The sequence below is a fragment of the Amphiura filiformis genome, chromosome 4 (genome assembly GCF_039555335.1).
Source record: "Amphiura filiformis chromosome 4, Afil_fr2py, whole genome shotgun sequence".
Lineage (NCBI taxonomy): Eukaryota > Metazoa > Echinodermata > Ophiuroidea > Amphilepidida > Amphiuridae > Amphiura > Amphiura filiformis.
In genome coordinates, this window is record NC_092631.1 from 66604072 (window position 1) to 66620166 (window position 16095).

The 16095-nt window shown below is 37.2% G+C and overlaps 1 protein-coding gene across 1 annotated transcript in view; it reads left to right on the top strand.

Moving 5' to 3' along the window:
• The window catches only part of LOC140151239 (sodium-dependent multivitamin transporter-like), a 59410-nt gene that overhangs the window by 21380 nt on the left and 21935 nt on the right, over positions 1 to 16095 (top strand). Inside the window, 6 exon segments of the mRNA XM_072173509.1 lie at positions 1075 to 1177; positions 1180 to 1225; positions 3785 to 3925; positions 4680 to 4765; positions 6026 to 6076; positions 7373 to 7434. Coding sequence (XP_072029610.1) covers positions 1075 to 1177; positions 1180 to 1225; positions 3785 to 3925; positions 4680 to 4765; positions 6026 to 6076; positions 7373 to 7434 — 489 coding nt within the window.

The window sequence follows — 16095 nt, forward strand, 5'->3', positions numbered from 1 at the left end:
CTTTTTTCTTAAAATACCATAAAAATACCAAGTCAGGAATTTAAAAAACCACTTGTGAGCTTTGAGACAACCCTTTTTTTTGCCTTATATGAAATACATATTCTCTGCCATGTATACATGAAATGCTGTTCACATGTCCATTTATATTCTCTATTTTGCCGTATGGATTAGGGTGATAATTACTTACTGAAGCTGTCAATTTGTTTTCTGTACTATTTTAATGGGCTATTCCGTAAATTATAGTTGCACCCCTAAGAAGATATGGGATTCCCAAAAATTCTAGCCTGTGCTCTCCATGGGATTTCTCAAGAAAAATCATCATTTAGCAGTGGGGTGGGAATTTCCAAAAATGTATCATGCTCATTTCTAATGAAAAAAGAAGACATTGGATTTCCCAAAAATCTTTGTGAAATTTCACTTTTTTGGGGAAATCCTAATTTTCAATGGTATTTTTCCCAAACTGGGAATTCCCATCCCATTGTATCATTCTGATCGACTCCACTTCTCTGGACTTTATGCTTCCGTCAATTGCAAGCCCAGCTACCAGGGATCCGGGGACGTAGCGGGGGAGATTACCAAAGGCAATTGTAATAATCCCCGCTATGCCCCGGGTATTGTCCTGGGTACCGGGGCACAAATTGTGGGTGAAACCCCCGGTACTGTCCCCACCCATGCCAGCCGGGTTTCAAAGTGCTGAATTAATTTTCAATGTTTTTAATCAGCAAATCCAAAATTTAAGTATTTTCATGGCCCCTACCGGGACGACTGATTGTACATCCCGGGTACTGTCCCGGGTACCGGGGACGTACTTTCTGGTAATTTCAGGGTGGCAGTCCCGGGTATTGTGTCTACAGTGCCTGTGTCCCTGGTAGCCGGGCTTGCAATTGACCGAAGCATTATGCAAAGCCATTTCTTCCTTAGTCAGTGGTAGGCAAATCCCCTAAGGTCCTCTATGCTATACAGACACTGTTTAAAGTAACGTGAAAAAGTCAATATTCAGTGTTCACAAAAATATTAATGGAACTTCGCTGCCTGGCAATTTCTGATAATTATTATGTTAATTCTTTAATACAGGGTGGCATCAAAGCAGTAATCTGGACAGGCGTTTTCCAATACGCTGTTATACTAGGTTCTATACTCACAATACTTATCATAGGCACTAGGGATGCTGGGGAGCTAGTTATGTATGGAATTATAACTTAGAGAGAGGTCATCTGGATCTCAAGTAAGTATTACAAAATACAGTCCAACCTACCATATCCAGACCTCATTTAATGCAGATCTCTCTTATCTGAGTTTTAATTTGACACCTTAATTTCATGCTCAGAAGGACATACATGTACTACACTCAAATACCAGCTTTCAATGTTAATGCCCAATATTTTGCTAATAATAACATTCTACATTCAATGGAAAATTATACATAATTCACTTATCTGGATTTTCATTTATCTAAACTGAGCTCAAAAAAGAAACTTATAATTTTTCACAAGGTCATATCTTGAAATCCTGTCCATCAAATTGAACCAAAATTACACACATGTTTACTTCAATACTCTACTCTTAACACATGTCAGTAACCAAGCAGTTATCCAACTGACACAACAGCAAAATGCACTGACATGGAACAGCTTCCTGGACCACATTCACAGCCCAGCCCTGTTTCATGAAAAAGTGTATGAAAAGCAGAAAGCAGCACCGTTTTATCATCTGTGCAAGGATATGTGTGCATTCTCACAGATTTTTTGTACTGGGTGCCAAATGTTGGGCTGTGAAAGTGGAGGAAGTCCAGGAAGCTGTCCCATGACAGTGCATTTTGCTGCTGTGTCAGTTGGACAACTGCTTGGTTACTGATATGTGTTTTGAGTAGAGTATTAAAGTAATCCTGTGTGTAATTTTGGTTCATTTTGATTGACACTATTTTAAGATATGACCTTGTGATTCACAAGTTGTAAAAAATTATAAGTTTCTTTTTGAGCTCAGTTTAGTAAGATTATAGGGGCAAGTTAATGAAAAATCAGTATTTTGCATTAGTCTCATAATAAGAAATGATGTCAGAAATAATCACTTGGACATTTGTCATCATCATCATCATCGGTCGGCTGCTTGAATCAGTTGTTCACAAGCTTCCTCCAATAAGAGATGTCTGTATTTACAACATATGTTATAAATATTACATATATATACAATGAACTCATATACTAGCACCAGCAAATTTTACACTAGCTTTGATTTGGTCAATAATTGCCTCATGTTTGGTCGCATAATGCAGTAAAGATAATTAATGTAGGGATTACAGCAATTTGATTTATTTTGTAAGCATTGTATTTATCTAAATTTGCAATTTTAATATTGTGTATTTGAATTTATGTAGTATTTTTAAAACCTTAATAATTATGTTATTTAAATGTTGTATTGATCCCTGGGCCTCAAGGAAGAACAGGTGATTAATTGCATTTTCAACTGATTGAGTGTCCCAGGTTAAATTAGAATAAAACAAACAACAGATGGAGATTGATTATAGACCAATCATGTTTTGTTGCCCTGAGCAATTTTACCCAAGTCTGTAATTATTTGGCATATTAAATGATAGATCTTATAGTTATATAATTACAGTTTCAATATTGTTGATAAACTATCAGTTTTGAAACCCAACTGTATTTAATGTGTTTGCTGTCATACCTGCCGTAGATGGCAATCAGATTTCTTGTTTGCTCCAAAAGGTCTTACCAGAAATAAAATTATATAAACAAATAACATATATGACATGTACATAAATATCTAGTCAATTTTCAACTGATTGAGTGTCCCAGGTTAAATTAGAATAAAACAAACAACAGATGGAGATTGATTATAGACCAATCATGTTTTGTTACCCTCAGCCATTTTACCCAGGTCTGTAATTATTTGGCATATTAAATGATACATGTTATATAATTACAGTTTCAATATTGTTGATAAACTATCAGTTTTTAAACCCAACTGTATTTAATGTGTTTGCTGTCATACATGCCGTAAATGGCAATCAGATTCTTGTTTGCCCAAAAAATCATACCAGAAATAAAATTATATAAACAAATAACATATATGACATGTACATAATACATTGTATACTTATAGACGAATCCAACGAGCCAAGTCATGGTCAGGATTTGGTCGGCCATATTTGGTTTCCGCATGCACCAAACAGGTGTTGTGAGTGCCCAAATGGGTGGATTAAACCCGCTTAAAATCGATGTTAGATTCTTTTTGCGTTGTAAACTGTCATCATTCTTTTGTCTATGAGTAACATGGGTGATAGAATAATGCAGTTTAAAATACCCTTCAAGGCCGCATCATTTCACATTTTAGGTGAGATAGCTGGGTCCCGTTGCGGCTATGGCTGCCATTGAGGAGTAGGAATGCGTGAAATTGGATTTGTTTATAGGCAATTTCACATTCAAATTGGGATTTTTTTTTGCCAACCTGACTGCCTGTGTATCAGAATTCCTTTGCATTCCTTTGTATTTATCACCTGTACTCCAAAACAAAACTGAGTGGGATCTTGATTGGCTAATTGAATCAAGAAATCTTTCCATCCCATTCATTGAAAAATCTGCATAGCATCAAATGACCAGGGTGTGACATGATTCTTTTTAGCCATAAACAATCAGAAAGTACAAAGAAGTTCATAACAGCTACTTTAATTTTACACACTTCACATAACATAATCATAACAGTTACTGTAATTTTACACACTTCGCATGACATAATGTTCACTCCACTTACATGATTTGTTTTTCAGCTGGAATCCAGACCCCACTGAGCGCATGTCAGTTTGGTCTTGTGCCATTGGTGGCGGTATTAATGCGTTACCTGTATTTGTTTCTAGTCAAATAAGTGTACAAAGATTCCTGACTGCTAAAAGTTTGAAAGATTCACAAAAGTAAGTTAACTGAGTATGTATAATTCTTAGAAAACAAAGATCAATAGGATTCATTTAATTTAATTCATTTAACCAGTGTCCCAGCAAAAGTGTATTAAGTTGTAACTTTATTGATGCTTGCAGTAACAAACCCCAAATAATTCTCTCCTATTGCAAGCAAGTATTATATGATAATAACATTGCAAAAATGTGAAGCGTTACTCGGCTTGATATTATATAGACATCCTAGCTCAAGGTATTATTTTCTACTCAACACATTCTGGTCAAATCTAACATAAATATGTATCTGATTACAGAGGGTCTATAATTGATCACATTTTATCTTTGTGATTTAAATTTGTTGTGTGGAATCTATTAATTCCTGCAATATGGTACAAAACCATTTTAATGTCCTGCAATATGGTACAAAACCATTTTAATGCAGCACACAGAGAAATTATATCCACTCAGTTGAGAGCAAATGTGCAGTAACCAATAGGCATTTTCAGCAGCTGATCATTATTTCAGAAAGATGTTGTGTACAGTAAACAAAACACCACAGCCAATCACACATTGGTGACAGTGCTTTTGATGATTGTGTGACATGGAATAATTTGCCCCACCAATTATGTACTTCATTGCTCTCAATTGATGCAGCATATTTAATGTTGTGTCTATAGTGGGTTGGAATAAGCATTCAAATCACCAGACTATATTGCAAACTTCTGAAAGAGATTTAGAATAAAATAAAATCTTTGGGTTTTTTTTTTTTCAGATCTATATTTTATTGTCTTCCATGGAAGTTTGTGATGGCATCTTTAATGGCTTCACATGGACTCATCTTATTTGCATTCTATAACAGTAAGTAACTTTGAATTATTATGCAGAATTCAGTTTTGAAAACTTAAGGGATCTGGAATGAGCATTTTGAGCGTTTCGACAGTATTTTTTTGTGGGACATGAGAGCACATCAGACATATCGAATTGCATTCTGAATACGAAGAATGTCTTTCTGATATCAAATAATTTTCACATTTTTGATATATAACAGTCCTAGAAGTAAATTTTATAAATCTAATGACATATTCTTAAAGTGTATGTAGCTGGGAGGAAAAGCCGACGATCAAGTGAAAATTTTGACCTTTCATATTGAAGATATGGATTTTTTTCCCCAAAAGACCTAATTTTTTTGGTGTTTTGGGGAAAAAAGTCCATATCTTCAATCTGTAAAATCAAAATTTTCAATTGATCGTCGGTTTTTTACCCCACCTACATACACTTTAAGTATAAATCATCAGATTTATAAAGTGTACTTTTGAGTACTGTTAAATATCAAAAATATCAATTTTTAATCATTTGCTCAAAATATCAATTTTTAATCATTTGCTATAAATTTAATCATTTGCCTCACCCATTATTTACGTTTTTTACTGCCTCGGACACATTTGCGTGTAAATGATAATGCTTTACCCTTTATTTCTTAATTAACGGGTGATGCTGGGACTAAGGCTGTTTGCGAATAGTTTGTGTCTCTTTAGTTTATTGAGAACACACTCTACATAAAGTAGGTTTGGAATAACTTTCATTTGCTTTAACCTCATTAACCATGATTTTGATGTTATTTTCACTCTTAACTTGGATTCAAAGATGTTTATTTTCTATATAGTTTTAAAATGATAACATGAAATAACATACAGATTTGTAAGCATGTTTTTTCAAATGATTTGAAACCTTTTTATCTGGCCATGATGGGACCAGACACGGGTCTAAAACTGGGACAACAAAAGGCTCAATATGGGATAATAACACTGAAATCAGGAGTGCTGTATGCAACATATGATGCCATTCTAAATGATTCAGAACATACGTCATAGCATTAAACACACATTTCCCAGTGAAGATCACACAGCCAGATAACGGAGAGGTGTGTATAAAAAGGGTCCGGATAAGGGAAGCTGGACTGCAGTACGGATTTTAGGATTGAGGGTTGGGATTAAAATTGAGGTGAAACATTTATTGTAAATTTCAAATTCATCAGCTGGTAAGGGGTTTAAATGTACCATATAACTATTTGAAAGAACAAACATAATGATATGAGTGATTTTGCTTTCTTTTTTGCAGATTTTATGACACCACTAGGTCCATCTATAGGTACAAATCAAACATTATCAAGTAAGTTAGGTGTTTCATAATTGTTATATCGAGCGAAGCATGGACATGTTTGCATATCGTACAAGCTGAAAGAGATTAGATCCAAATCATTGCTGACTCCAAATTGACCTTTTGGTAAATCCCATAAGCCTTTGCGAGTGAGACCTAAGATGTCGTAATTTGATGTCACGCCGATACGCACATCGTTTAGGGAACATTGTTACTGGGCATTTCAAAGCTGTGAAGTGCACAGTAATGATGTGTGTATCGGCATGACATCTTAGGTCTACCCGCAAAAGCTTATGGGATTTACTGAAAAGGTCAATTGCCCCAGGGATTCAAATTCGAGGAGAACCCGTTCTCCTGAAGGTTCTCGCTAAATTTTTAAAAAGGCAAAGTTTTCTTCATTTTAGCTGTCAATTTACAGGAATCTGTAGCATGTACTTTCAATGCTTATATTACTCTACTATCCCATAATAATAGATGTGACCTCGCTAGCATAGTAATGAAAGCATCTCCTTTGGTTGTATTCACTATAATAGAAGTGATGATGTAACAGGTTTAACTACCATAGCAATAGGTGAATACAATTTTGGAATATATCGTCCATGCACTACAACATTCACGTGAACCGAAGGTTCTCGCAAAAGCCCTTTGTGAGAACCTAAACAGGTTCCCTCAATTGATTGCGAATTTGGACCCCTGTGCCCCATGTGTGCAATTGTAAATGGCCATATTGGTTTACATGCATGAAGAGCAAATAGTATACCTGCAACATTTTTTTTTCTTTTTGTACCCGAAATAGAACAATGATTTGCGACTTTCAAGCTTGAGTGAATTATTAAGGTATGTGTGAGTAGCATTTAGCACTTGCTACCAATTGCCATAATGCATTGGCCACAGAATACAAACAAGCACATACCATTAATTGAAGTTTACCGGTCGCACTGCAGAATAAACTGGAGGTACCTGGAAACTGGATGTGCTCGCTTGCCTTCAGGTAAAGAACCCCCTCCACCGAAAATCCCAACAAGAATTAAGGGTCTGGACCCCATTTGCTGGTGGGACCTCCACATTTCCACAGGAGAGTACTTCCATTATGCACCTAAAATTCCAGTTTGTCAAGGGAGCCCATATTGCACCATTAGGCAAATCTTTAAAATATATTGTGGGTTGCAGAATGGGATCTCATGCGTAAAGGGCAGTTTGTCTGTACACTTGTGGTACAACCACAAGAAAATTATTGACATCACTACCAAACTTGCAGCGAACCAAAGTATATGATTTGAGCTAATATTTACTTCTTTGCTTCCTTAGATATCACAGAACCAAGTGGACCAATGCCTCACTACACCCCACATTATGAGAAAAGTGATCAGGTAAATGAAACATTTGTTACCTCATAGTCAGAAAATAAAATATAATTTTCTTTCATGCTGGCGGCTGGGACGCCAAGCTTATTTAATGTGTTGCAGGTCAGTTCAATGTGAAATATGATCGGAAAAATCAACACTACAAACATTTCAGTCATGGCCAGCAATGTTGCTATAAAAAATTTGCCTTGACTTCTAATTGATGGCAATTGATTTTCTGATAAGCAACAGAAGTAATGCCGCAAAACTGATATGAGCATAGAGCAGCTGTGTGATCAAATCAATCAGTGACAGTGACAACATTGTAAAAAGGGCACTATACCATTTTCCACCTTGTGGCAGTGACATCAATAGTGTAACGAAAATGGATTTTCGCTCATTCTCTAAAAATTGGTTATTTGAGCTCGTGTGAGGCTTATGGTCTTATTTTTGTATTGTTACACGTACCTATCTCTGTTGGACTAGTTATCATGATTTGTATAACCAAATTTGATCAATTTTGATGAGTCCTCGATTTCGATGTTCTGGTCATGCATTTTTATAAGCTTACTGAATGAAGAGTATTGTATTACTCACCAGTCACTGATTTGTCGCCAGATTTTCATGATCCAAATTCTTTTATTGTGCAAATTAATAAAAGTTTACAGCAAAGCACAGGTGGAAATACTATCAAAATTACTTTTATTGAAATCTGAAATGAATTTCAGCTCAAATTAATTGATTTAAAATGATGTGTTTCGTGCATATTTTCGATCTGGGAAAGTTTTGATTTGTTTACTAGTTGCCAGTTCTTTGTCGATTTGGGCTTAATTCTCTGAATCTAGTAAAGATTCTGTCAAATTCTTGCCCTGGCAACTCGCTTTTAATTCTGGAGATCGACCCGCCTGGGATGTCTATGGTCGGATTCTCGCTTGTCTGGGTTTGCGCCGTGTTCGCTTTTTCATGTTTTTCAGTCAATCAGAAACCTTTTCGGTGAGTGAGTTCTCGTGAGCAGAATGTGCAGTTAGCTTGCTCACGAGAAAAGACGATAAATTGCTCGCGAGCAAGGAAAGTAATTTTCTGCTCACTCAACTCTCGTTTTGTGCGTGATTTCGCGATAAATTGCTCTCTATAAAAGCGGCTGCTCGCCAAAATTGCTCACTTTTTGGTTTGACGCTGCCAGGGGCAGTCACGCCCTGGTCAGCTCTGTCACAGCAGATTTGAAATGAGACTCATCGGGCATTGGAAGTGATTGCCACTCACTGCCGTAGCCTCGCTTTCCTTGACATTGGTTCAGTAAACTTCAGCTTCGATGTGGAAGACATTTAATGCAATTTATGGGAACTTTCAGCCAAAAATGATGGTCAAAATGTAGCAGACGACATGCACTGTATGCAGCCATGTCAGTAGTGTAAAGTGGGTTGTCATCGTCGAGCCTTTTTCAAGGCTAGCCTAGCTTTCTCCGCTTCGTACTTTAATAATTTTTGGTTCCCATAAAAGCTTAATTGTCTTCATCGAAGGTAGGCCTATAGAACTGCACCAATTTTAAGCATCTTTACAGTCACCAATCGTCATAAATCGGTAAGCTTAGGTGGCCTAGGCTGCTGCCTTGCGACTTTTAGCGCCTGTAGATGGCCTGGAAAGTTTAAGCTTACTTAGGCTCTTGGGCCTTCTGCTTCTCTTGGACATCTTGGTTCCTCGTGACTGATAAAACAATGGTTTAATCATTAATTTAATTACGATAGAATATAAAAGGGAAGTTCCTAGTCTTCAAGAAAGGCTAAGCTTAGCCTTGCATTATGATGTGCATGCATGCCATGCAGATGGTGGCTCTGAATTTAGGTGTTATGGATTAAAGGCACACTCGTGTTTTATGAATTAAAAAGGAACTTCCTGTTTATTCTATCAATTGTGCAGTTCTATACTTCAGAATCAAGGAAAGTACGTGGAAAATCTGCCAGTGACTTCAATATTAAAAATAGGCTGAAGCCTATTATTTTTCTGATTTATTTATTGATTTTTATATTACAAAGAAATTTGACTTCTGATTGGCCTAAATTACTCAATTGCCAAACTGATAGACAAGCTGGCATCAGTCGAAAGCTCCCGCCATGAGTAATATTTTTAAGAACCAGTGAAATTCGCTCAATAAGAATAGTTCACCATTTTAGATGGTATTTCATTCAGTTTGTCTTTTTGTCCAGTCGTTCCAGGTTCCGGATTCCTCAGTATTCACGCTGCCGCTGGCCCAGCCGCGTTACAAAATTTTTGGTGGCAGCTTGTGTGGATGAACTTTGCTTCTTAGGAGAGTCGACCTTCTTCATCGATGATAGACCTACGAGTACTGAGAGCGTCCGGAACAGACTGGACATGAATGTCGACATTCCATGGTAAGCTTACCTGTGGCTTCGCAGCTCTATTTAGCCTATGGTGGTGTGTATACTGTTTCTTCGCCGCTCACGGTTCTACGCTACCCATGCCATGTCTACGCTACCAACTATGGTGATGTTTGTGATGTCAGAACTGAGTCTGAAATGCTTCAAAGCCTTTTGAGCATGTGAGTGCCTGTATTCCTTGATGTAATTATATGGCCTACAAATGCAGCTTCAGAATTGAGTAGTACCAAATGACCAGTCTATCATCTTTAATATGCAATGATGTAATTGCAAGTATTTAGGCCTACAACTGCATAAATGTTCTTCATGTTAACTTTTATCAAAGTTTTATACTTTTAGTGTTGCCAGATGGCCTACAGTCACAGCCTCATCTTACATTATCTGGTGGTATAGCAATCCTAAGGCTGGTAGACAACCCAACTCCGAAATTAGATAGAAATACTGTGGATGTAGTGATCCAGGCGCTGTAGCAGGGGCTACAGGCGCAGCAGCATGGGGCTCAAGGCGCTGTAGCAGGGGCTGCAGGCGCAGTAGCAGGGGCTGCAGGGATATGGATACAGTAGTATTGAACTGGTAGTAGTCACAAGGCCATGTAGTAACCACCGCCGTTCCCAGAGAAGGTGCTCGATTAAAGGAGTGAGGAAGAGGGAGATATAGCGCCATGCCTGGAAGATGTATTTTTACATGTGAATTTGTTGGAAAGGACCGGTCCGCTTTTGTTGATACCTCCGTTGTAGCCAGGACGAGCAGGGTAAGCTCAGCAGCTAATATAACGGAGATGTGTTTTTTTGATCGCAATGGTTGAGTAAGCGCCATTGTTTTGATCTGGTACTACGCCTACGCCTTGAGACGACTACTACAAAATGGGTGGAACCTTAGGATGATTACAGGGAGACAGTGAAGAGAGTGTAAAGACTGCTATCATTATACTTTAATTACATAAACCGAGAGAGGTAAGATGTGGCTGTATCAGCTGTGCTGTACTAATTGTACAGTGCTGCTGAATGGAAATTAAGAATTGAGTGGCTACCAACCAACAACTGTTTACGCTAATTTTGATAGTTGGCATCTTTATTAATTTCTTCAAATAGATCTCACCTGGGGTGATGAATAATACCTATTACCTTTCACATGTATGACTTGCTGCAGAGGGTCCTATCATGTATTTGGAATGTTGACATGATGCTTGCAGTACTGATCACACTGTAAAATTCATTATCAATATTTCCTACCTACCTTTCAGGGAGAGATGGTTTGGCTACACTCAACCTTGCCAACCTTGATGATCAACTTTATTTATTTGATGGAGAAGAAAAGTCTAACATGTACCTTCAACTTTACAAAATAACTGCAAAATGTCATGTTTTATGGTATTTAATTGTTCAACCAACTTTAATAATTCTGATGATTTGGTACTACACATTGTACATGTACCACAATACATGTATGATGCTATCAACTTGACTGTGTTGATGTGAATTACAGAATGTACCATTGCTTCGCTTGTGTAAACAACCATCTTTACTAGTTGTATCTTTTCAGTAATGGTTCATCAGTCAGCATGTGGTGACGGTGGTTCTTCAGTCTTCGATGGTTCTTGTATTCAACCTGGAGATGGCACGCACCTGGGACATGTTGCAATGAGAAGTTTGACACTGGTATTATTTATTCTCTACCTTGGGCTCTATGTGGGATGTCATGTGAGTGATGGTCTGAACCTGTTCTGATGAGAGCCCTGTGCTAGCTACATGGTGTGATGGGATGACTGCGCTACCGAGTGTGTATGGTGAAACTTTGATGGTTCTTCCAACAATACCAGTGTTAAATCTTTTCAAAGCAACATTTCCCAACTTGAGTCTTGACAAGGTGACTCTCACTGCCATCTGGAACCTGGTTCAGCATGATGTCAGATGACAGGCTACCTGTGTGATGGTGTACAAGCTGATGATCATCTGAGAGACTGATAACCTGCAGAAGAAGACTATCTGAAGATTCAGTTAATTCAGCATGTAAAATTTGTAAATTCACACATCAAAAATCTAGCAAATAATTTTGAACACAAATTGTAATTGATAAATAATTTATCTTTGAATTTTGAAAATTGGATTTTTGGAAAATGAAATTTATATGAATTTTGGTTATTCTGAAAAGCTCCGAAAGTGAAATACTATTATTTCTGATATCAAAATTGTGTGATGAATGGAAACATTAAAATATTTTAGTTCATTCTGGATAATTGCAAATTTGAAAATTGGTTGAAATTTTAAAAACTTGAAATTTTGGAAGATAAAAATAACCTTTGTTTACATTGTGATGATTTTGAAACAGATTTCAGAATATCGCTTTTGAATTAATATTTGAGATGTTTTGAAAACTTTTGATTATATTTCGAATAACTTTTTATACTCAAATTCAGTTAAATTTGAAATAAATTTGCAAAATTTAATTAATAATAATAAAATTTTCTTGAAAAATCAAAACAAAATTAAACCAAATTGTAGAGTAAGATTTTATACTATGTATTGTGTGCTCAATGTTGACAGAGATTGTCTTGCAAAGGTCTTCCTAATACGGTGTTATGTCTTCTTTAAAATGTGTCATAAAGCAAGCGCTGGAGACCTGGTGGAAATGTTCACGTGTCACAAGACAAATAATTTTTGGCAATGATGAGTGCACTAAAATGACTTAGGTATGGAATTGGTTGATCTAACCAGTTTAAATCCTGTGCATTTTTTTAATGAAATGTTGGCTTTTATTCAAATTTTTGCAGATTTGATTCTCTTTTGAATGTTTTGAATTTTAATAATAGTTCACAATTTAGATTGTTCACTCAATTCAGAAATTAAATTAAATTTCGAGGACGAAATTCTTTTCAGAGGTGGGGGTAGTGTAACGAAAATGGATTTTCGCTCATTCTCTAAAAATTGGTTATTTGAGCTCGTGTGAGGCTTATGGTCTTATTTTTGTATTGTTACACGTACCTATCTCTGTTGGACTAGTTATCATGATTTGTATAACCAAATTTGATCAATTTTGATGAGTCCTCGATTTCGATGTTCTGGTCATGCATTTTTATAAGCTTACTGAATGAAGAGTATTGTATTACTCACCAGTCACTGATTTGTCGCCAGATTTTCATGATCCAAATTCTTTTATTGTGCAAATTAATAAAAGTTTACAGCAAAGCACAGGTGGAAATACTATCAAAATTACTTTTATTGAAATCTGAAATGAATTTCAGCTCAAATTAATTGATTTAAAATGATGTGTTTCGTGCATATTTTCGATCTGGGAAAGTTTTGATTTGTTTACTAGTTGCCAGTTCTTTGTCGATTTGGGCTTAATTCTCTGAATCTAGTAAAGATTCTGTCAAATTTTGGCCCTGGCAACTCGCTTTTAATTCTGGAGATCGACCCGCCTGGGGATGTCTATGGTCGGATTCTCGCTTGTCTGGGTTTGCGCCGCGTATGTTTTTCATGTTTTTCAGTCAATCAGAAACCTTTTCGGTGAGTGAGTTCTCGTGAGCAGAATGTGCTGTTTTCTTGCTCACGAGAAAAGACGATAAATTGCTCGCGAGCAAGGAAAGTAATTTTTCTGCTCACTCAACTCTCGTTTTGTGCGTGATTTCGCGATAAATTGCTCACTATAAAAGCGGCTGCTCGCCAAAATTGCTCACTTTTGGTTTGGCGCTGCCAGGGCAGTCACGCCCCTGGTCAGCTCTGTCACAGCAGATTTGAAATGAGACTCATCGGGCATTGGAAGTGATTGCCACTCACTGCCGTAGCCTCGCTTTCCTTGACATTGGTTCAGTAAACTTCAGCTTCGATGTGGAAGACATTTAATGCAATTTATGGGAACTTTCAGCCAAAAATGATGGTCAAAATGTAGCAGACGACATGCACTGTATGCAGCCATGTCAGTAGTGTAAAGTGGGTTGTCATCGTCGAGCCTTTTTCAAGGCTAGCCTAGCTTTCTCCGCTTCAGTGCTTTAATAATTTTTGGTTCCCATAAAAGCTTAATTGTCTTCATCGAAGGTAGGCCTATAGAACTGCACCAATTTTAAGCATCTTTACAGTCACCAATCGTCATAAATCGGTAAGCTTAGGTGGCCTAGGGCTGCTGCCTTGCGACTTTTTAGCGCCTGTAGATGGCCTGGAAAGTTTAAGCTTACTTAGGCTCTTGGGCCTTCTGCTTCTCTTGGACATCTTGGTTCATCGTGACTGATAAAACAATGGTTTAATCATTAATTTAATTACGATAGAATATAAAGGGAAGTTCCTAGTCTTCAAGAAAGGCTAAGCTTAGCCTTGCATTATGATGTGCATGCATGCCATGCAGATGGTGGCTCTGAATTTAGGTGTTATGGATTAAAGGCACACTCGCTGTTTTATGAATTAAAAAGGAACTTCCTGTTTATTCTATCAATTGTGCAGTTCTATACTTCAGAATCAAGGAAAGTACGTGGAAAATCTGCCAGTGACTTCAATATTAAAAATAGGCTGAAGCCTATTATTTTTCTGATTTATTTATTGATTTTTATATTACAAAGAAATTTGACTTCTGATTGGCCTAAATTACTCAATTGCCAAACTGATAGACAAGCTGGCATCAGTCTAAAGCTCCCGCCATGAGTAATATTTTTAAGAACCAGTGAAATTCGCTCAATAAGAATAGTTCACCATTTTAGATGGCATTTCGTACAGTTTGTCTTTTTGTCCAGTCGTTCCAGGTTCCGGATTCCTCAGTATTCACCGCCGCGGCCCAGCCGCGTTACAATGAGCATTGCATTGGGTGCTGCTACAAACACGCAAACTCGATTCGATCATAGATGTCTACCAATCACGCCGGCATTGTGTGCCTTCGCATGGCATTTATGGCATGGGTATTTCTGCATTTTGATCACTTTTGCTTCGAAAAATATGAGGACATTTATTTAAAGGGGCATATATTATGTTTCACTAATTTCATATTCCCTGAAGCATACAGTGCAACGAAGTATGAATGTGTACTTGTTCTAATTGAATGTTAGCCCTAACGTCCCAGTTGCTTTTAGGTGAGGGGGAAGGAAAGAAGGGGAAAGAAAGAAAGAAGAAGAGAAAACCTTTTTTCTCGGGTGCGGTTTTGAACCCCCGACCCTTCGGGTGCCACGCCCGTGCACTGGCCTACCTTGGCACGGGGGAGTAGCTTGCCCGGCCAAGCTTTCCGTCGCCATATGACTGTTCGCATGATGACGCAATACATATGAATTTCTCCAAGGCAATTTTTTGTTCAGTGAAATTGTATAGTAAATTCACTGGACATTTATCGATTTTTTCTGACCACCATCTACTGTTCAATACACACAAAGCAATGCAAACAACATTTCTATTGTTCGATACGAAATTCGGCACACACAGCGTTACTGGATCATGAAACAGTTAGAAACTGTGGAACATATTTTTTGTTTTTTTGTCATAGCCCCCCAATAATTTATTTTATGACATTTAAAAACAACAGTGAAAACAAACACATTTTCAGCTTTCTGTACATATAATATTGTATATATATCTACATTAGCAAGGTTATTTTGATCGGAGGAAGCCGAGTCCCGTGGCCAAGTTTGTCACCCATGCAAACGCTATGGAAATTGCTGATATTACGCCGCTTCGTATTGGTTGTTACGATCGACGGTGCTTTATTTTAACCAATTGGAAAGAATTTTATATCAGCATTTGGCTAAGATTGCCAGTAAAATGATGGCGCTTTCGTCCAAAATAAATGATACACTCCAGGAGTATTTATGAGAGTAAGCCGGGTCGCCATGGACTAAAAACGATCATGCCACAGGAAATTTGGCGAAACTTGGGAACAGAAAAAATTAAATGACGGCGGATTTTTACAAGATATAAATATAAATTTTATACTACAAGATCGGTAACAAACAAAGCTTCAACAAACCCTTTTCGTCGATTAAAAAAGACCTTTCCATTCAAAAGAACAGAGTCAAAACCGTGCGAAATCGGCCATTTTCAAGGTTTTTCAAGCATTTTCTGACCAGAAAACAAGTCGCGCTGATAATGAAGCTTGAGTGAACAGGACAAATTCATATGGCATCACGTGGGATACCAGCTTGTGCCTACGCTTTCTGAATTGAGGTTTTTTGATACAGTTAGGGTTAATATAGTCTTTAAACCAAATAATTGGCCTCAAAGAAATAAATTGCACATAACCTTAAAAGAACATTATGAAACTTGTTTCTTTTAAATGAGTGCTTTTGATTTCATCTTCCTGGTGAACAAACCCTGTTTGAAAA